Here is a 24,048-nt window from a genome sequence, read left to right as displayed (position 1 = left end):
AAATGAAAGGCTTCCTGTACTAAATTAAAGGCTTCCCTAGGGAAAGGATTAATTCATGGTCTGGTCATGAAACTAGGAGCAAGAAGTTCCAGAGTTCTCATCCAGAGTGAATTAGGTCCTCCAATGCTATTTTTTTTTTTTAATCTCAACACCTGCAAAATTAAGTTGATGAATAATTGTTTCGAATTTTATCATTATATCAAATATTACTGTTCTGGCTTTACTATGTATAAGTCACCCATGCATTAGTATTGAATGTTATATACCTGATATATTATAAAAAAAAAAAAAAAAGTAAAATAAGAAGACATACACATGAGAAATGTTAGATGATAATTTCTAAAGATATTGCTAATACAAGGCATAATGTAAAATAGGTATTCACTTGTCCTTATCTTATTTCCACTACAGTTGAATGATGGTCATCCTTTTTTTTAAAGGAACCTATTTTTTTAAAGGACTGTAATACAAGTACAGATTCAGCTGAGGCCACACTGGATATTTTATCTAAAGTCAACAGCTAAATACATAGGTTTTTCATGACATACTGCCTCTTCAGTTTCCTCAGCTACCAAAGTGACTAGCTAACCAAATGCTAGATTACATTATAAAATATTAGTTATCTATTTATGACAAGATTATGATCACTAAAGGTACAAATCATCAAGGTTTTCACCTTCAGTTATTATTGACTCATATAATCTATTCTGCATAACCAATATAATAAGATACAGAAGTTTTCAGCTTTACATAGAATATCATAACATATGAAATTATATAAAGACTTTCAAAATTATATTGATAAATTTCATCACTAATTTTGTAACAATCACCTTTAGATATCACAAGTGTCTGGCACTTTAAATAGTAGTTCTTATTAAAGTTTATAAAGTGGAATATTTAGCAATTTGTGCAAAATAAATTTGTAGTGAAACTGTTTTATCAGCCATTGTACTATTCTCATTTGTAACTATAAAAGCACAGATGGACTATCAGACAGAGATCTCAGTGATGCACCTTATAAACTCTACTGTAATTGTCTTACTGTTATTTCTTCTTTAATAATCATTCTACTTTCCAGTAACCCAGTATGCATAGTTTTCAGAAAAACCAAGAATGTCTTACAGAACTACTTAGGTGATGCAGTTTACAGAAAAGTTGAATATGGCAATATGCTACATTATAAAAACTGAAGTGTGTTTGTTTGGTTTTTTTTTTTACTTCATAAACATTAAAAGGTCTTGCTGCTTAAAGACATCTTTTTATAAAAAAAAATCACATATGCTGACAGTTTAAAATCTAAAACTGAAAACTGCATTACAGGTTATGCAACGTGCCCCACTAAATTCTGGAAACTGAATCTATCGCTGACACTTTAAACAAAAAACTAGTGCAAATGTGTCCAACCTAAGGAGCTTCAAAAGCAATTCCTTTCACTCTTGTGAAGAACAATAAAATGTAGTATAAGCAGACATAGGCTAAGCATTTAAATCATCTTTATTTTAACCAATTACTTCTAAATATTTAAAATGCGGTTCTAGTCAAAAAAGGAACTCTATAAAAATGGCAAGTTGTTTTTTGGTTTTTCTTTTTCAAAATACTCTTTAATGTATTTAGACTCATACCTGTTTAATTTAGAAAGCTGCCTGACTCCTCCTTATGAGTTAATCAGGACTCAGTTCTCTAAGATGCTGAGCACTTTCAGTTTCTTTTTTCTATAATTAAAGCTGAAGGCACTAAGCATCTCCAGAATTTTTTAAAACTACAGTTAGTTAATCAGTTCAAAATGTCAAAGTCAATGAAGGAAAAAAAAAATCAGGAAGTGACTTCATGTGTGTCTCTTCAAAAAAATACATGGTTACACATTTCTAAATGATTATACCCTTTGGTTTATATAGCTTTTTGCTGCTAGTACTAATTTTCAACTAAAATAGCATGTCTCCTTTTCGCAGCTAAGACTTCAGCTGACACCTGGTAGGCTGAATATTTATTTATTTGTGAATACTGCAAAATTTGTGTGAAATTACAGACAAAATGTTTTTCTGCAATGCCAGATTTATAGAAAGCTTGCCTTTAGAGTAGAACCATATTTAAAAATTCACCATGCAGACTGGAGAAACAGATTTAAATCAGTCATATTATCAGAAATACATAAACGATTTTGAAAACACACAAACAACACAGACAGCACAAACTTCACTCTTGCACTAGAAAAAAGTAACAAAAAAGGAGTACACTCACAGATAGAAAACTTGTTGCTGTTGTCTTTCCCTGGAAACAATTTAAATCCTCTAGATTTAAAATCTATGGCCTTTTTCACTAGTTAAAAAAAAAACAAAACAAAAACAAGTATCAGGCAATACAGTCTAAAATAGTTAATTTCATTTGACAAGTTTTATCATGGAAGTATATACAAACTAGAGTACTGGCTATCTAACAAGCTCATATTGTGTACTTTTGGTGGAAAACAGTTTACAAAAACAAGTACCAAATTGTACACCTGACAAAGAAAAGAAGTAAGACCTGTAACTTAATTTTTCTCCTGCATAACCAAGAAAAAAAAAAAATAATGGCCAAAAGTGTTTATTTCTATGCACCACATAGTTGCGAAAAACATTGTCACACATTTATGGAATCTTGAAAATTAAAAGAATGATAGATATGGTTGCTCTAAAACAGCTGAACAGTTGAATCTTATCTGGTCTTTCTTCTGTGTTAAGAAACAATAATGCTCGTCTTCCACTCCCTCTATTAAAAACAAAACAAACAAACAAACAAAAAAAAAAACCACACCAAAAAAACCCTCAAAAATGCCAAAAAACCTGCAGAATACTTTCATATCTGCCAACTGAAAAGTCAGCAACCTTTTAAAAAAATGTTCTAAAACAGTTTTTAAACAGCTGATTTTTCTGTGAAATTTTAACTCAATGACTCTTTCCAGTCATAGAGAATTTAAAAGGAAAAAAAGTCACCCATGACATGTAATTTAAAGCACACTGAAATCCAATATATATGCATATATGCTCAGATCTGAATTCCATAAGCATCCAAGCAATATAGGGCATATATTAATCCACATATATTCTGAAAAGGTTTAATCAGCAGTAGAAATGTCATCATATTTTTTGTCGACATATTTTGCCTGTTACTTCAGATTTTAAAAGTTACATTGAAAATCAGTATTACATTTGGGAAAAGACAAAACAGAGGCAACAGCTATAAAATTACAGTGTTTTAGTGCACAAAAGTCCTTCTAAAAGTAACACACTGGAATACATTCTCAAATTCTATAGGCATCCAGATTACCTCCCCATTCTGAAACTACCTCCACTAGTTGTTTTCAAAATCGACCTTAGTTATGTTCCTAGCTTTAGTACGGAAGAATAACTTTTACTCAGGAAATACTGAGATTTGCTACTCTGTGTTTAGATCACACAGACAAAACAGAAATATTTTGATCATAGATAAATTAAGCATACCGGGCTAATTTTCTGTTTTAACTACAGAGATCTGAATGCAAAAGTAAAATACAATCCACTGTTCTGCTGTTGGTTCTGCAGATGCTCCTCTTTCTAGCTTGAAAATTGTTACTTGCAAAGTGTAATATGGAAGTTAGTTGGCTCCCACCTCACTCTTAACCCCACAGCTGAACTATTTCTCTAAAAGTTCTTGTTTTGTGCTGGCTTTATGATAAAGGCAGTTAATCCAGGTAAACCATGTGGCCTCAATACATATTTGAAAATAAACAACTAATAAAAGGAGAGTAAACCAAAAATTTAAGAGACGTTAAAAAGGCAAAAAAGCATAACAAACCTTTTCTTTCAGTCATTACACTATGTGCCCCTTTTCCCCAATACACTCTGCCAGTGAGCAATGAACAATACATAAAAATGGACCTTCTAGAAAAATTTCAAGTACAGGTTAATTTTAAGTACATCATACTCAAGTGACTTGATAGATTAGATACATTTAAAAACTCTATGGAAGAACTTGTTTTATGTTGCGTACAAGCAAATACTACTGGTGAAGTCAACAGAGATTAAATGAACTAGGTCTAAGAGAAGTTAATGTGAGAAGACAGTACGTCATGAAAAAATTTCTCAGCACCCATTAACTTATAGAAAATGAACAGTCAAAGAAACCCTTACATGAGGCATAAATACCAAAGTAGCAAAATATTATTGCTATTTTAAAATAAATAAAATTATTTATTTCCACACACAAGAGCAGAACAAGATTCAGGAGAAAACATACTACTAAAAAAGACAATTTATAGGATAGATATAGGAGGTGATGATAAATATTTTCACACTCCTGATGGAAGAGACCACATTTTCTTGTAAATACACACAGGCTTTTCTCTCAAGATGCAAAATGTAAATTTCTTTGTGTATCATAATGTAACCTATAAGTATTGCTTATGGTTCTGGTAAATACATTATTTGCAGGAGCACAACATACCTGTTGCCACAAAGTACTATATGTTTTAATATATTTTTTAACCTTTAATACCATAAGCCCTCCCACCCCAAATTAATTGAAGTCTACAACTAATACAATTCTCAGTAGAAGTCATGGACCCAAGAACTGTACTTTCACATAGTACAGCCATACTGGAATAGCAGTAATGCTCTCTCATCATTGTGTGAGATTTCTAAGATGCTATTTTGACATACACATAAATGTTGGCATATAGCTGTAAACTTCTCTTTTGGTCTTCTCTGAGCATCAGTGTAAAATAACTCCTCATGAATCAGAAGATAGGCCTAGCTATTTTTCCACACCTAAGTAAAATGGGAGTGGGCTTGAATACATGATTTCAAGTGGTGGGATGGGTTTAAATACTCACATTAGGGAGACGCTTGTCCTCTAGTTTTAGAAATCATCATAACAACAAATTAAAGAATGAAGACTAATTTGGGGGTTTTTGTTTGTTTCTACTCGTCCTGAAACACCTGAATGGCATACCCATAGTCTGTCTAGACAAGAAACAGAGTTCAAAAGATCTAAGATGGAACTGGAAATAGTTTTAAGAGTGTTTTGGTGAAGACATTTAAAACAGTAAAAAATTTTTATAACTATTTGCATCACTATGCCAAGGCTATGAAATACCACTAGGAAAGAGAGCAACTCAAGATCTCTGAAGCATCTTTACACTACAAGAGAAAAATTTTACTTCTACCTGGGTTTTGTACATTGATTTATTAAACAGTAGTTTGTGAATACACTGTGAAGGAATAATTACAGAAATGTATTTGGTTCAAACATGCCTTCACTAAACTACATGTCAGATGGCATATGCATGTATAAACATAAAAATAACCCCACCATCACCAAAAATCCAACACCCAAAACACATAAATATATTCTTTAATATGTGGTAAACTAGGCCTTATTTTGCACATGCCAATGTGGAAACCAGTGTGGAAAATGGTAACTGTTCAAAAACAGGCTTAGCATACACATGACAGTAAGTACTAAGAATGGTTATCAGTTTTCAGAAGTCTCAGAGGATGGATTCATGTCAGCAAACAGCACAGTTCTACACATCTAAGCTAGTCCACAAAGAGAAACAGAGATTTTAAGGGCTCGAATCATCTGGCCTAAGATACCTACTTTCTCATGAGATTAATTTAGATTTTGATACTCCCATTTCTCTCAAGACAAGCAGTTCAGATGTGATAATGCTACTGAAAGAAATATGGTCAGCCTACTATATTTTCTTACTTCTGAATGGCCAAGAAACAGGGAAATCGATTAGACAAAAAAAGTAGGATACCCCTGAGAAAGCATACCGGTGTAGATGGAAGGCAGCAAAAAATTCTCTAATGCTTTGAAGAATAATATTCATAAATTAAAACAGATGTGAACTCAAAGCTTCCTTTATGCCCTGTCCTTAAATCCATCCAAGTATCAAGCCAAAAATAAAACTGAAAAGTTACATCAAGGAAATCAAACTGTTCAGAGACCAGGCTTAATCATGATGTCTAAAATAGAATAAATCTTCAGTAACGCTGTCATATAATTAACTGGAAAGACTAAAAAAAATCTATTTTAATCAAAATTTATAAACTTCTATCTGATCTAACCACCTGTCCACTGCTATAATGCAAGGAAATGCTTAGAAGTTTCTTTAATACCACTTTAAATACATATGGCTTGTAGATTGGTTGGTTGGTTTATTTTTAATTTATAGATTTAGAAGTCAGCAAGTTGGTTTGGATTTTTTATTTTGGGGGTCAGGAATGCCAATGTACATTTCCTATCCAAATAAGCCTCTGACAATCCTGAATGTATTTGTGATCACGTGACCTGATGAAATGTAACCAGTAGCATCAGAACTGTGCGACAATGAATCACAGATTATGTTAAAAAAACTTGAAAAGTACTTTAGCATCCACCTTGGAAGCTTGTGCTTTTTTTCCTGTTCAAATGGCTTTATTACAGCATGAAAGATTATAATTTATGTGACTGTTTCTAAAGTTAGAAGGGTCAATGTCTTCTGCAAGTATGAAAGATGGAACTGAATGCTTTATTGACATGGGAAGGATATGAACAGTCCTGGTAATGGAAGGAGTCCAGGTAAGAAGTTTTGCATCACATGGTAAGCTAATATTCAGCCAATAGACAGACAAGACTCATGTACACTTTTCAAGTAGTAAATTTATATGTAAACTGAAATACATCTAGAATAATTTTATTGAAGTTGTTGACCAAAATGGTCTCTCATGTAAGCTAAGGAAGATTCAAACACTTACAGGCAAAGTTTTAGACAAAAAAAAAATTAAAATACTGCCTTAAATTTTTTTTATAAAAAGGTGTAATTCTGCATATTCATGCATAGTCATATGTGTACAGCCTATATACAAACAGTCATGAGAAAGGACTAATCTAGACAATTACTGCATTTTACTTTTCAGGCTAAGTACTATATTAAAAAAGGACATCAAGTTAAAAAAAGAATGTATCTACATGTGTTTTAAGCACGTGTATTATAAAAGAAACACTACTTAGACGTATAATTTCCCTAGCACTACCTTGAGTACAACAAGCTCTCAGACACTAGAAATGAAATTTACTTTCAATAATGAAAAAATTGTTCAGTTCACACAATTCTGGCTTCAGTGTAAAAGTACATCCTGAGAGCTACACAAGACATAAATTTCAAGACAGAAAATTTGCTTCCACAATATGGAAGCAGTGGGGTCTGTAGCCACGTGAAGGATATTTATTTAAAACACTGACAACCTACAAATACATGTCTTTATTTCAGTTATGCAACAGCATTTTTGTAAGTAAATTGTCCAGCTTGTCTTGTCTATGTTTTGTAAACTTTTATACAAAGTATAAGCTGCGTTCAAAATGCTGATAACTAAAACATCATCATTCTATGCAAAACAGACACTCAGGTTCCATTACTATAACTATACAGAGTATTAACCAGGGAAACTTAGGCCTCTTCTGACCTTATAAACTTCTTTACTTATGTGTAGCTCAAAGTACTTCCAACAATGAAACAGCCCCTCCCCACTCCTGAAGCTTTCTTACATTATATTATATTATATATTCACTATCACTCAGCTAATGCAGCTGGAGAACATCATACTATCAAAGCCATTATTTCATGACTGCACATACAATCATCCTTAGATGACATCTGCAGAAATACAATATTATGTTCAAAAGAGGAGGTAGATTGCTTATTTGACTGTACCTAAATGTTTGTATTGTATATACATATATGCCCATACAACGTGTTTTAGAAAACATGTAATATCCCTGGAAATAAAGGGAAAGTTTGATGCCCCCTCACAATCTCTGTATTCTTTTGTTTCTTATCTTTGACATTTACTTGAAGTCAACTGCAATGGATTCTCTTTGAAAATATCTGAATCAAAAGTAGCTGTTAAAAGAAATTCTGGGGTGAAAGTCTTTGAGAGTATATTATCTCAAGATTTATTTTTTTCTTTTTCTCACATGACTGAGAAAGAAAAGTTAATCTTTCCTTTGAATCTGTATTCTCAAAATTCTTCCCAGCACACTACTGTTACATAGAAAACAGAAATTACTACCATTTGTTTTTCTTTGTATTGGGTCCAAATGCTAGGGAAGCTGAAATTAAAAACACTTGTAGATTCAGGATTACATGGTCTTCTTCAATAAGTGTACTTGCTGGATTTATGGTATCCTAGAAATAATGAATAATTAACCCATTAACTTCTTTCTGAAGAGACAGAAGATAGCTGTTTGGAATACAGTGCAGAACTGATTCTGACTGGTGCAGAACCAGTCAAGAACTTCAGTATCTGATGATGGCAGATTTTACTTGCTGCAGCTGCTATTTCTGGTGATGGAAACAGGAGTCTGATATATTCTGGACTTCCAGTATTTGGTACTCATGTACACATATGCCAAATAACTGATGCATGATATTTCCAGTTCATCTTGGGCGTAAGTCTGATTCACTCTATTTCCTCTAGAAGTTGATCCACATCCACAGCATATCCACAGCCTGAATGCATTAAGCCTACTGCTCATGTACAGGTCAGTTTCTTTTTTTGTGTGTGTACAATTCATGTTCACTACACATGTAATGCAACTATTATCCAGAATTTCCAAACTCTGACAACACAAGCGTGAGATATCCAGGTATCTTAGGGATCATTGCATCAAGAGATTGCACAAAAGGCAGGGGGGGGAGAGGCAGGGGAGGAAAATATAGCAGGCTATCTAGTTTTTAGGTGATGACACTTTTGGCTCTATAAATTTACATTAAAAATCTCTAAGCTTAGTGATTACCCAAATAAACTTCACTGTGACCCAACACACTGACTGATGTAGCACTACCTTCTAGAGCTTTTCTGCACCTTGAAAGCTGGTATTAGAGAACATGAATTTTCATCAGGTTTTGTAGCACAGCAGCAACTGTGTAGGTTAATGATTTCTTAAATATGAAGAGCCATTCAGAAGATGAACAATCAGACTACAGAGTGGTGAACCATCCACTTGTCATAGTATTGCATTTTTTGCTTTTTACATGAGCGGATCTTGGTTTCCTTTTTACTCTATACCCCCACCCATCTCACTTTCAACCCTAAAGTGTCTGGTCAAAGCAGATTGTATAGAAGATTTATACCTCAAATTACTGCAGCTACTGCATGACTGTACTTACTGCTACACTGTATTACTAATTACTGCAGTAACACACTGCATTAGTACAACTTATAACAAATACTTTTTTCTTGATCCTACAATATTTTAAACATGATGAGGTGGTGGACAATAAATAGAATGATTAAAATAGTGAAAATGACTTTTTGACTCTGTCCTAAAAGTAGAGAAGTTTAAACATAGTTACTAATCATTATGACCTATTAAACAGATAAAATTAGACTTTTTATTTATTTTCAGGTGTAAGTAGTTTTGATGAGAAAAGGCTCTATTTTACTATTAACCCACAGTCAAAAAGTTTTATTTAGAATGGAAGAAAATGCAAATGAGAATGAATGTAAAATTTTCTCCACAAAATGATAGTTAAATGAACATAATCGTATACTTAATCTACTTTATATATTTTGTATATATAATGAACAAAATGTATATGTATACTTTACATACAATATATATGTATACTTTATATACATATACCATACACATATGATTCTAACCTAATGTGTGCATTTCACATTTATATTAAAATTCAATGTGTTTTTATTTTATTTTAATATGATGCATTTCCATCTTAATTGTGCAACTTCTCAGGGTCATTTTCTATCCATAGATCAAAACCTGTGACAATTTTCAGAGAACAGTATGATATAAGCTATGTAGTATTTAATATGCATTTGAAAATTTCTCATTGGGTTTTTACCTCATTTAAATACACACTGATGAGTGACATAATGGAAAAAAAAATCCTGCTCTTCTCTTGCTGAAAAGTATGATTAGCATGGAGCAGAACTGGAAGTTTAAGTATTACTGTGCTATGTCATTTGTCAACAAAATTGTATGTGGAACTCTCCCACTTTAAAATGTTTTCACTAAAATTTATAATAATATTTTACTTCCTTAGTTAAGTCCCAGTTATTATAAAGACCAGCTATATATATAATAAAGTAATGCAATAAGGAGCTAAACTATGTAGAATCAGTCAGAAAATGTATTGAAAAAAAGGTTTTCTATACAGGTTACAGATACATATATATAAATAGGTTATTTCATATATTGGTATTGAATTAAGAACAAAGAGGAAACACAGTTAGTTTACACATATGGTTTTTAAAATGGTCAAAATTATAGTTTTCCACTGTATTATTTAAAAGAAAGCAATTATGGTTAATATGATTATTTTTAAAGTAATATATAATTGCATTAATGATAAATTTGTTTTTATATTTGTCTAAAATGTATTTGATTCATACCAACATATTGTAGTCAAAATCAGAAAACCTGAAATACTGAGGGAAAGTAATGAACCAACACATCACAAGACAAGTATCAATTATAGAACTAAACATGTATATTATAATGAAGAAACTTAAGAACCAAAGGAACTGCAAGAAAAATAAATGTACCAAGTTAGGAGAATAAAACTGACAGGCAAGTATAAGGAGCTATAATTCAATTAAAGCATTAACATAACTCATTTCCTGAAATCAGTATGACTGATTTTCTTTTTCCCCTTCTTCCTTCTATTCACGCTGGACTTGACTATTCAATGAAAACTGATGTCATTTCCTCTGACTTCTCTGAAGTTGGAAGGTGTCAAGAAACTTAGGTCATTATTATCAGCTTTTCTCTAACAAAAACTTTAACCACGGATTATGGAGTTCATCCACCAAATAGAACATATCTATGTGACTCATTGCACATACTAAACAGGTATTTCCAAAAGTATTAGGAAATATTGAACAAATACAGTTCAGCGATTAAATGCTTGAGTACTAAATTACATCTGTGTTATGCTAAAAACTATTTCTTGGAATTTATTAAATTATTCTAAAAAATAACATTTAAACATACACAAATGTCTTATATGTAGATATTCTTATACATATAGAAGAACATAAGAATCTTACTGCAAAATATATTGACTTTCTTCAGACTCGCATCTTTGCACTTCTGGACTTCACTCATAACAAAAAAAAAAAAATCCCCCCTCCCAAAAAAAAAACCAACCCAAAACCTGAGGACATATGCACATTGATTTCCTACTTCACTCTTAAAACCTTCACTGTGCTTTGTTTCCTCTTCCTGCTTCTAAGTAAACCTCAAAAACATCAGGATACATCAATATATTTTCTAACAAATCCTTGAAAAGTTACATTGAATAATCCCAAAGCAATGCCATTCACTGAATCTTTTTTTAAAAAATAAAGATAATTAAATAACTTTATCTTAAATCCTTTTGGTTTCAAGATTTAACTCCTCATAACAAATCTGAAAAATCTTTAAAAATCTTTAAATCTTATTGCCTCCTACCGTCTTAAGTTCTCCTGTAAAAAACAGCAAAAATAAAAAATGGTTTAAAGGGGAACATCCAGGTTCTCCCTGACTCACTTTTTCCTCACTATTACTAAGATACTACTTAAAGTCAGGTATCAAAAAGCATAAGGTAAGGTGTGATAGATAAGTGTTCTTAAAGAATAAAGGGATAGAGAAACAATAAAGGCTTTATAAGAAAGTCAGAAAAAAAAATAGAGCTGGAAACATACAGAAAGAAAGAGAATGGAGATAGTAGAATGAATAAGATTTTGAAAACAGCTAAGTAAAATAATCAAAACATAATCTATATTTTAATCTTCAAACTGAGCAGATATGGTAAAAAATTTGCAAATGCTTGGTGACATTTCTGCTCTTTAGAAGCACAGAACTTTACAGTAGTTAAATGTGTTGGAATCTAAACTTCTATTGGAAATAAATGTGATTTAAGATGCAAATGAAAGCATTGATTCACTTTCTCAACTGCTACACGATGACTAGTTTGATCCAGTACTATTTGAGTTTGATTTCGATAAGCATTTTTTTTTCTCCAAATCTGTTATCTCTGTTTCAGACTGATTTTTTTCTATATTTCATTTATTAATTATGAACTGTACCAGTGGTCTTGATACATTGCTTGCATCTTGCACTCATTTGTATCTATAGTACACAGGTCTTGCTTTAGAAATTCCTTTAGGATGGATATTGTCTTAGAATGCAGGACTTCTTAACGATATAGTAAAATCAATTAAGTCTTCAAAATAATTTCAAGCTTTTCTTCTTTGTGAGTTTTGTGCTGCATATAGTTATACACCTGACAATACTCTAAATATTCTTTGCAAATTATCAGTTAATTGAAAAAAAAAAAAAGATACTTTATTTCTTCATTTTTCAATATAAGAAAAACCCTGTTCAACTGCCTCCACTGACCATGACTGCTAAATAAAAAGGTATAGCCAAACTCTATGACTTGTCCTTGAAAATGGGAAAAAAATAATAAAAGGATGGCTACTATACATTGTTTATACAGAGTTTGTCTTTTGTGGTAGGAGTTATTTATTTCTGTTATAGAAGTCCAGGTACATTACAATGAAGAACAAAACTCCAGTGACTTGACTAGAGATATTTCATTTTCAATTCACTTCATACTCCTTCAGTAGAATTAAGGAGTCTTTAAAAAAGTTTTCACTTACTTTGTAAAATTATTTAACTCACTTTGTGTTCCTTTATAAAATCCCAGAAGTGTAATATCATGTCAGCAAAAGAGAATCAGTCTTGATTATGTTTGGCATTGATAGATCAAGGATTCTTCTCAATTATATATATGAGAGAATAGAAACCCCCACTGTTTCAACATCATCAGCTTTCACATTTATTTTATTCTTTCTTTGCTTCTATCTTAAGATTTATTTTAAAATCCTTGTATTCTTTGTCCTCTCTTGCCACTTAAACAAGAAGTAAGATTCCCATTATTCTCAGTGTTATTTAATTGGGATGCATGTGTACTACCATATTAAGAGGAAGAGGAAGAGGAAGAGGAAGAGGAAGAGGAAGAGGAAGAGGAAGAGGAAGAGGAAGAGGAAGAGGAAGAGGAAGAGGAAGAGGAAGAGGAAGAGGAAGAGGAAGAGGAAGAGGAAGAGGAAGAGGAAGAGGAAGAGGAAGAGGAAGAGAAGAGAAGAGAAGAGAAGAGAAGAGAAGAGAGAGAATGGTTCAGTTGGAAGGGGACCTAAAATGATCATCTAGTCCAACTGCCTGACCACTTCAGTACTGAACAAAAGTTAAAGCGTATTATTAAGGGCACTGTCCAAATGCTGAGGCATTTGGTCATATGCCTCTTAACTCATCTCTAGACAGTAAAAGTATGCTATAAAAGCACTCACAAGAAAAAGTTCTAAAATAACTCTCATGACGTTTGCATATACTGAAATAAAAATTCTACAGCCTTAAGGAAGAAAAGATGCAGTTGATATGATTCTAAAACAATTCAATAGCACTAACAGCATTACTAAACTCTGAATTCTTAGTGTATGAAACACAGATAGTAGAAAAGACCAAAATTTTCCAATTTTCCTCTACTAATGTAGTTCTGACCAAGCTGACAGTACTTAGATACTTTAACAAAAAATAAACAAGGGGGGAAAAATCACACTTAATTTCCTTCCTGATTCACATCTGAAAAAGACAAATCATACTAGAAACTGTGATTGTAGTATCCACATGAATGCTCAGCATTTGAAGCTTCTAGATTTAACTGAGTGAAAGTGGTCGGGGACCTTCTTTTTCCCCCCACTACTTCTGAATAGATGAAAAGATACTCTTCACTGAGTTTGATCACTTGATTCATTAGAACTCAGGACTCAAAAGATGCTAGGTTTCTCTTCCAGTTATCATATCTGAATGTATTTTTCATTAGCCTATCAAGCTGCATCTTGAAAGTAATATTTTCACCCTTCATCTATTCCCTCCTTCTACGAGAAGGCTTCACTGTTCTGATAACAAGAACTCACCTTGCCTCTCTCTCTAATGTATCTATATATTATATACTCATTTGTCCTTATTTAAGTTCTCCACATACTGGCATTCACTTCCTGAAACATTTATCTTTTCATCCTGTCTTACATTTCTTTTGTAAGGTGGGACGATCAGAACAATGTAACACTTATTTTATTCATCTGATTCAGACTGAATTCTTTTTGATAAGGAACTATAATAATGTACAGTATTCCTCATGAAATATCGCCACTGCTTTATAAAATGATACTTCTACTTCCCTACCTTTAATGGAAGTATTTCAGCAAACATGACTACGGTACTTTTTTCCTCTCTTAAATAGTCACAGCATAACATCTGCTCCTCTTGTATGATTTCCAACTAATAAGCTTGGAGAAGAAATTCTTCAGCCAGGCTTTAAGAGAACCTACAATTACTGTTGAAGTCCAGATACTATGTGTGGTAGACTAATTTACACCTAGTAGTTTAATTTTAGATAGAGACCTCTAGTTGCTTCTATACATCTTTCATACATACACTTCAAAAATATCAGTTTAGGAAACAAAATGGTCATGTTGTTTACTCATTCTGAAAGATCTTAGTCATAGAACAATCCTGTAAAAGTCAACAGTACTATTCTTATTCTGTAGTTACCATTTTTCATCAATGCTAAGGTATCATAAAACAGCACTATTCTAATCTTACTAGCAATATTCTCTAAAAACACTACTGTGAAGACTACAAGTACAGTACATTTTTACCATTTTAAGTATACACATATATAAAATAGTAAGTTTTAGTAAATTATATTTGGTATATTAATTTTTAAGTATAAATTATTTTGCATAATATGGTAGCATAATTCCTAAATTGTTATCAAAAGCACAGGAAAAAAATAAATTTCCAAATTATAAATTGTTTTTTTAATATCTATTAGAAAATAATTTAAAATTTAATTTACATAATCTTCTTAAGCAGCTTTGATATATACTACCATAGTAATTTCATATGCAGGGCAAGACGATAGTTTTTTATACTTTTTTGCATATTTCATTGCCAAAGACAAGCTAAAACACTTCAATAGAAACCTACAGGAAACCCCATAGAAACACCTGTGGAATATCTCCCCATAATGGAAATTTCTTCAAGTCAATTAATAATAGTCTAGCATTCACAAACATCACTTCAAAATATGTTTGTGGCTTTGTAATGATGAATATTTTATGGAAGACCACTGCAGGTTATTTAATGAGCATCATCTGATATGTTTTCATGGCTTTTATAAGTATACAATCAAATATTGGAGTTAGCCAAGCAAAAATAGTAATTTTTTACTCAGTATATGAATACCCACTTTAATAGCATACACACATATACTGTTCTGTGGGTATGATACAGTAAAAAAATACTTCAACCATTTTGTATAAAGAATTCCAGCAAAATCAAGACTTTAAATGTGTCATGAGGGAATAAATTGCACACAGAACTAGGTATGGGCTTTCTATAGAAGACTGATTTAATCTCTGTGCAAGCTGTGGTAACTTTCAGCACCTCTGGCACTCCTTTAATGTGTGACAAATAAGCACCATAATACTATTTTAGTAGTATCTTGGTCTCTTAACATCCTTCCCCCCACCCTCACCCACCCAATAATTTAAGGTTTAGCACTTTAATATGGCAAAGTAATTCAGAAGTATGAGCCTTACCTGTATCTTACATTAAAGGATAGGTCAGAGAAGAAAAGGACAGTGAGAAAACCATGGCGACGACATCTTAGTGTAATGATTACAAAGAGGAAATGGAAGAAACTGTACGTATATCACAATCACTACCAAATTTAACTGCCAAATTAGCACACTTTCACATCTTTAAATTAGAAGAGATTATCACAGGCCCTCATATACTCCCTTATAACTAAAAATAAGCCCACTTTCTTAAATTTGACCAAAGATGTTCTGAAGTGAATGCATAGCCACACAACCAGTACAAACCAAACTCTAAGTAATTTATACTAGCTGATAACCACAAAAATACTTCAGATTTGTAATGAAATTAATACAAATGAAACATAAATAGCTGTCTAATGATTTATGTTTCATATGCAAACCAAATACAGTGCTTGTTTTTCAGTTTTCCTACTTAAGTTATACACTTTAAAATTCCATAGAAGTGCAGCTCTACTGTTTCAAAACATGTTAGTAAATGAAGCTATAACTTGTACTAGGCTAGTAACTCAACCAGTAGGACAACAATTTCCAATCTAAAATATTCTTTACAAAATATCAACCATACAACGGGACTTCCACAAATTGCTTGTGCTATAAAAGATGTTTGTCCTCCATATATTTGTGTTTATAAATTCTTCATACACAATAGATTAACCTGAAACAATGTGTTAGCACATAATAAAAGTTAAAAATATATAATAAATAGTAATCAACATTAGCTTGCAAAATTAAGCTGCTTCTTCCCTGAACTTGTGTATGTGTAAAAACATACCAGATACAGTTTGTTTCTGAATGTCTGTGCTGGTTAAATTAAGACATTCCAGCACTGCAGTTTCTCAGCCTCATGTTTCAGATATTAACATTTACCTTTTAAGACAATAAATGCTTAACATAATTCCAAATTATGTTCATTATTAGTACTTTAGCATGAGGATTAGATCATCTGAATATAGGAACATATCAAATCTTTAGCTTTACTACCTTAATATTTGCAACTGAACTCCCTGGTATTCTAAACTTTGCTTCATTCATTGATTTCACATTTGACACAATAAAAATGTAATTTATTTTAAAACGTCAAAATATTGCTGAAGATATAAGCAGAAGGGAGATGATTACAACTGCATCACCAATTAGTTTAGCAGCTATTTATGAAGTACATTTTTATGATATAGTTGATTATGTCTAAAAACATATGCAGAACAGATTAATATTCTAATTTCAATTCTCTAAACTTTCATCAGATCTCACACTAGGCTTGATAGTGAAATATAACAATATAGGCTATAAAATGGCACCAAAATAAATTTCCTCTTCTTTCCTTTTTGTCTTTTTATAAATCAAATTAATGTAAATTACTAACAATATTATTATTTATTTCATTTTTCCATCTTGCTGCTCCACTAGAACTGTTTTAAGCACATTTAATCCCTTTCCCATTTGGTTCAATTAAATTTGCTGAATGGATACCTGATCTTTCACTTTTAATTTACACAAAATATTTTTCCGTAACTACATGGGCACAAGTAAAATAATATCCAATACCTCTATGAGTAACAACTGCAAGTTCTTTAGTTCTTTCTATCTGCTCAGCATTTCTTGGTCGTCTTCTTGTGCTTTGTAAATTTGCTTGATGAAGGGAGAGTGCTTCCTTGGAAGTGGCCGACTCCAGAATTGATTTTCTTATATTCATAGCTTGTACTTGTTGCTCTTCAGAAGGTTGTCTATAGGTGGTCACTGCACTGGATACAGCAACATCAGCAGATGTGCTAGCAACAGTAATAGCACCAGTAGTGGCCGCAATACGCTCCTCTAACTCACCAGTGGAGGCAGTTTTGATCAAAGTGGAAGAACCTGTGGGACACACAGTAGCACTGGATGCTAACTTTTTCTTTTGAATTGTGTTCTCCTGAACAACCTAAAAGATTAAATTTCCCTCTGTTTAACATAGTAAAGACAATTGACGTGAAAAGGTCGATACTCTGTGTTTAAAAAATTGAAGTAATCAGAACCTTTTTTTTAATGCTAGTGAACATTTTGTAATTATAGATATATTTTTAAATGTCCTCAAGAACTTATATTATAAACTTGTGTACCAGTCAGAGTGACAGCACATAATTTCCACCCCTGCAAATTCAGTCCTGAAATCAGCATAGCTAGAGCAAAATATGCAGCTATATCATTAAAAGGGACCCAATGTGTAGAACAGTGATAACCTCCCTACAGGGGAGTGAAACAGCAGCACTATATAGTAACCTAGGTAGCAGGCAAAGCTTCCCTGCTGCAACTGCTAATAAGGCTGCCAAATACATTCATACATTTGATTCTTTTCATCAAACCTTGAGAGGGCTCCAAAAGCTCATTTAGACTTGATACAAGGCCAAGGGTAGATGAATAGTAAAAAGGTACACATTTAACAGAACACCTAAGCATAATTATCTATACTTGATATTGGACAAAGGTTGCATCTGTAATTCTTTTTGCTTTCTAATTCCTGCAATAGGACAGATTATTTTACGCAAAAAACCCACCCACAAAATGATTGAGGAGTTAAAAAATTCTCCATGCACTGTTTATGAAAATATTAACACCTCTAACTTGTCTAGTAGCTAAAATATATAACCCATGTAGGAATTCTTAATATTTTATTAACCTTTTCATCCTTCCCAAGTCCCTAGATTTGGCTGCAAACATTTAGAAGCCAAGTCTTTCACCTGTGAGCATTTAGAACATTTAACAGAGTAGCAACTCTGTCTTGATTGTAACAAATAAATGACTGTGCAAAGTGTAATAAAATTCATAATAGAAAAATAACATAGACAAAGTTGATGTAGCATGTACTGTACTATGTTATATGAGTATCTTTAAAATATGGCTTTTATTTATTCCATAGTAATGATTAAGTGGCTCTTGAACAGCCACTCAAACAATAATATCCCACACTTTTTACTTTTGAGTTGTCCTCTCACACAGACTTTGAGACTTTTCCTTTAAGTGTAGTGGGTGATGACAGGATGAAAACAAACCAGAGTTTTTGCACTGTTAGAAAAACCTATACACTAGAAAATAAGACTGTCTGAAGAACTGAGCAGTATATAGCACTGGTACATAAAGGTATATCAAATCTTTTCACAGACTTATCAAAAGTACCGTACAAATAAATGGAACATATCCTAATGTTAAAAATACTCAGTCTTGCTGATAAAATCTCTTTCCTGGAGAAATTTTAGGCTAAAAATGTTTGAATTTGTGGTACTACAAAAAAAATACTGCCATAACAGAATACTTAAGCATTATACAGCAAACTAATAAGGCTGCTGTGGGTACATAGGTTTTTTGCTATCATACATTTAATATCTTAATTTCTATTCTGCAGTACAGCACTTCTAAATCATACAGTGGTGGTTTCCCCTACAAAACAAAACAACCTTAAAAGCACCAGGTAATATTCCAAGGTTTTGTGTCAGAGACCAAACCAAAAACTACTTACTGTCCTATGATGACAGCAGTATAAGTAACTAAAATAGACCTAGACATGTTTTATTCTTTATTTCAGAATAAAAGAAGAAAATTGTCACAACAATGAATATTATCAAAAGACTAGACTAGTTGTGATTCAGGATACAATACATTTTGACACTGGTATCAAGACTGAAACACAGAAAACAAAAGTGCATTGTCAAGAGATATTTTGGAACCTGAGAATGTTGAGTAAAATGAAGAAAACTTATTGCACATCATATAACCACTACTATTAAAGCAAAATCTGTGTGGACACATCTTTATCATGCAAGCAAATGTACAAGAACAGGCAGTCTCCTGCTCCCAATATCAAGCTCAAAGCAAAATTATATCTCAGTCAAATGGCATGTTATACTCTAGTGCTTTAAAGAGGCACAACAAGTTTAAGAGAAAGTTAACCTTGAAAAAGGCAAGAAAAAATATGCTTACTTAAAGCTTCAAAACTTATACATTGAAAAACACTGTACTATGATAGAGAGGCAGCTTACAAGCAAAATACCTAACTTGTTAAGCTTCCACATCCACTTACAATGCAAAAAATAACTCATGCAGAAGATCAGTAAAATGTAAAGAGCATGGTATGATTTACATGGAAAATTCTAAGACAAAACTAATATTACGTATAAACAATCTAGTAAGTATCAGCTACTGCATAGAACATACGCATTCATGTTTGCCTAAATATCATTTGTAATCTGTAAAAGCATGAACTTTGGTGTCTTAGTTTCTATGAAAACAGGTTTAGACCAATTGAAACACCTATGCTGTATGAGCACTATAAGACATTCTATACTTCATTCATCTGCAGTCAAATTTGACATTTGAGTTTGTCAAAGAGACTGTTTTAAAAATTGTAATTTCCTATATGATACACACACACACATACAGAGCCCTTAATATTCTGGTTTAAAAATATAAAAAAAAAAAAAAAAAAAAAAGAAAAAGAAAAAGACAAACTCGCAATTAAAAATGGTACAACAAGGAAGAAAGGAAGACTGAATTCTGCTTTTTGGATAAAATTTAAGCCAAGAATTTTCAGTCAGCTGGAGTCAACTCAGAGGTAGGTCATCATTTTGAATTCACAATCAGCAACTGAGAAAATCTGAGGCTTGAGGAACTGCCAGGGTGCTCCATGGGAGGGAGCAATAGGATGTGGAGGCAAGGAATAGTAATTGTTGGTCAGTGCATGGGTTCACAAAGAAAGGGAACCTGACCAGCCCAGACTAAAGGAGGCTGAGACCTACTAGATTGGACAACCATTTCTCTGAGTGAGTCTGTGGATGGAGAACAGATTGAAATCAGTAAAACTGAGGACCTTGTACGTGTCAAATTAGACTGCAGGAGGAAAGATTTGAAGTGGTATTTACACATACAAAATTCTCAGCTATGTAGAAGTGGAAGGAGATCAAGCTGATGATCTACAGAACAATTCAGTTCAAAAAAGTAATCTGAATTAACCACTAGTCAAAAGTGTTGTAACTGCTATAACTTTGGATAATGCAAACATATGGAAGACCCATAAGCCTTTCTATTTATATAGGAGTGGAGGTTGCTCCTGATCCCAGGATCATTTTTAGTAAAGGAAAGAGGCAAGAGCCTTTGACATCTGCCTGAGACAAAGCTCCAAAAATAGATTATGAATCTGTGCTAGATATACATGCTTTGCATATGCAATATGCTACAAGTATACACAGGGTTCCTGTTGTAAACATGATAGCAAAGGAAATTTACCCCAGATAAACTCATAGCGGAAGTTCTCATTTAGATTAATGGACTAACTTTTTACAAGTAATCCCTGAAGGAATAAAATAACTGAGGGAGACAGTGAATACTTTTGCCAACTCTACAGAAGCATTGACCAACAAAAAAAAAAAAAAAAAAGGAAGAAAATGGTATCTAATACAGTGAAAAATCTTCTATTGAAAATTTGGTTTTTTTCCTTCCCATTTAGAAGACTGTGACTTGGAAAGCTTCCCTTTAAAATGAGGAATACTAGAATAATGTATCTTACCTCTCCGATCAGTAGAGTTATTTAATATGTATTCACATAAGTTTTAAGTAATATGCCAATATCTAAAAAAAATAATAATAATTAACAACTTTTAGAAACCATAGGGCTTATAAAAAGTAGTCTCCATATGTGCTGGAAAGCAGAATGAGACAAATGCAATTTTTGTTATAGATCTTAATTTGAATCTCTATACATTTTAGAAATAAATTGTTTTCTTAACCAAAATCAATTAATTTCAGACAAGACAACCTGAGTTTCATGCTCGTTTTAGAAGCTTGAGCTTTATGCTATGCTGACATGCTGTGCTCAATCCCAGATTAATATGTAGATTTCAGCTCTGGCTGTTGCCTCCTATTAAACCAGAACTGTTTTCTTTTCCAGTTCCATAAGGTTGCACAAGGTAAAGTATCAGTGATTAGTCAACATGTATTAACATGTGATTTAAGATTGATTTTATTCCAATAAAATGAACACAATTATCTACCAATATTTACTTGCTATTCTTTCTCACAAGATACAACTAAGAATCATGTTTTAGCAGGATTCAGACAGAGAGGATTTTAAGGAAAATCAATTAATTCACTAAATTAAAGTGAGAGTGTTAAATTACAGATAGTTTCTGACAACTGGACTGAAAGAAACTATTTCAAGCACAATGACATTTTAAAATAAAGTTTTGACATAAATTATGTTACTGTAACATCTGTTATTGCAAGCCAAATATTATAATTCCACAGACTGAAAGCATGGCCACTAAAACTCAACTAAATTGAAAGCCCACCGTTAAATTGCTGAAAGGTAACTAAAGAACTTGGTTCATAAAGAAGCATATGGTAAAAGTTTTACAGATTTTCTAAATTTGCTTTTATTTCAGAGAAAACTGATGAACAAACAAATGTTCTAATACTATTTATTTGTCCAATGGTTAGTAGTACCATGCTGATTAGTTGTGAAACTGATCAAAAACAGAGTGATCATTCTGTGGTGAGTTTGGACTGGGATTAAAACAATTTTTATCCACAGGATCACAGAATAAGTCAGAGTGAAATGGATCTCAAGAGTCTCTTTCTGTCATGACAATCTAAATCAGGGTCAGCCACAAGTTCATACCAGTTGCTCAGGGCTTTATCCAGTCAGGACTGAAGAAAACCTCCTAGGATGGGTACTGCACAATCCCCCTGAGCAATTTGCTCAAATGCATGACTTTCCTCAGAGAAGAAAAGTTTCTGTTTATATCTTTCATGAAGATCTTGTTTCAAATGTTGTCAGTTGTCTTTCATCCTTACACCATGCTCCACCATGAAAAGCTCAGCTCTTTCAATAACCCTCTTGCAGGCATTTGGAAGCTGCTGTTAGTTTTCACCTCTTCTCCAGACTGAAAAGCCCAACTCCCCCAGCCTCTCCTCACAGCAAAAGTGCTCCAGCCCTCAGTCATCTTGGTGGCCCTCCAATAAAACTTCCTCCAGAGAAGAACTTATCTTTCCTGTCATGGGGCCCAAACCTTGATGCACTGTTCTACCCATGGCCACAGGCGTGTTGAGTAATGTACAATAAACCTTCACTTTGATCTACTGACTATCCTCTAAATTCACATGTTTTTAACTTCAGCAGTGGAAGAACAGATGAAAACTGGCAGATTGTTCATAAGACCAAATAAATGGAATGGAAGGCTACTGTTCAGCAGCTATTTTAATTCACTGGAATTAGTTTTGCTGATCAATTCCTGGGAATCAGGTAGAGTTCAAAATGTGAGAGTAAATAGGGATAATCACTATCTTGTTTATTCAGGATGAATTCAAGTTGCAGGACTTGTGACATGTATGATCCAACCACAGACTTACAAAACAAAGGTAAAGGTCCTTAATGCAGATGACTCTAAGTGGGACTTACTACAGTAAAGTGCTAATGTGGTTAGTCTGGGATTTTTCCCGTGTATCTTAATAGCAAGAAGTACACTATTCAATCCTTTTTCAATGAGTAATTGAGAAAGAATTGCTGACAGTCTTAAGCAAAAACAAAATGCATGTTTCATTAAATAAATAAATAAATAAACAATTTCAAAAAAGAGTAATCACTATAATCCATCTTCATTCTTCTTCCATATGTTAAAGGATCATCTTTCAGTGAAGACATATTTATTATTCTTAAAACCTTCCCATAGTTAACTAACTTTCTAGTGACCGCTGCATCCCATTAAGAAAGGATTTTTTTGGCTAATAAAATATCTTAATTAACTGTTCTCTTTGATGTTCTCTGCCATTAGATATCTGCTGCCTGCAAGAATTTCCAATAAAGCTACAAACCTAATTAGAAGAATATATTCTAGATCTGTTAAAGGAATTTTCACATTAGTGTAGATATTACAGCTTATTTGACTCCTAGATGTCATTCCAGCCTTATTATTTTCACAAATCTTTTCTTTTATTCTTCATACATTTCTAGTATTTTTACCTGATTTTAAGTTCCAATTACAGTTTTTGTTCTGTTGCTGTCCAGGTAAGTAATAGAAAAGAAAGAAATCCAAAATGCAAATATACATTTGAGACTATAAAATCAGAATAAATGGCTGACATATAACATTCTTTGACCAAATCGATTTTCAGTTCCCAGCTATTCAGGAAGGAAATAAAACTGTGGATTTCAAGAAATATATGACTGAAAAAATACCGTTCAAAACAATTTCTAGACTGCAGTTCAAACAGACAGTGATCCCTGGATTTATCCAAACAGCAAAAACTCCTAAAGCTGTCTAGACAGAAGTTTAATATATGTATTTTTTACTTTCTTTTGTCTTCATGTTTTCCACAATTTGTGTGA

General features: G+C 32.7%; 1 protein-coding gene across 3 annotated transcripts in view; it reads right to left on the bottom strand.

The window, feature by feature from the left end:
- Positions 1–24,048, bottom strand: part of CSMD3 (CUB and Sushi multiple domains 3) — a 725,150-nt gene that overhangs the window by 438,822 nt on the left and 262,280 nt on the right. The window contains exons 7-8 of one of the 3 annotated variants that reach the window (XM_056333378.1): positions 17,244–17,552; positions 2,242–2,319 (exon numbers count right to left, since the gene is read on the bottom strand). The exons of 1 other annotated variant lie outside the window; for it this stretch is intronic. In XM_056333378.1, coding sequence (XP_056189353.1) covers positions 2,242–2,319; positions 17,244–17,552 — 387 coding nt within the window. The remainder of the gene's footprint in view (positions 1–2,241; positions 2,320–17,243; positions 17,553–24,048) is intronic. One more of the 3 variants, XM_056333379.1, reaches the window with a different exon arrangement.

This window comes from Falco biarmicus, chromosome 3 (genome assembly GCF_023638135.1).
Source record: "Falco biarmicus isolate bFalBia1 chromosome 3, bFalBia1.pri, whole genome shotgun sequence".
Lineage (NCBI taxonomy): Eukaryota > Metazoa > Chordata > Aves > Falconiformes > Falconidae > Falco > Falco biarmicus.
This window is presented reverse-complemented; position numbering and strand designations above follow the sequence as displayed.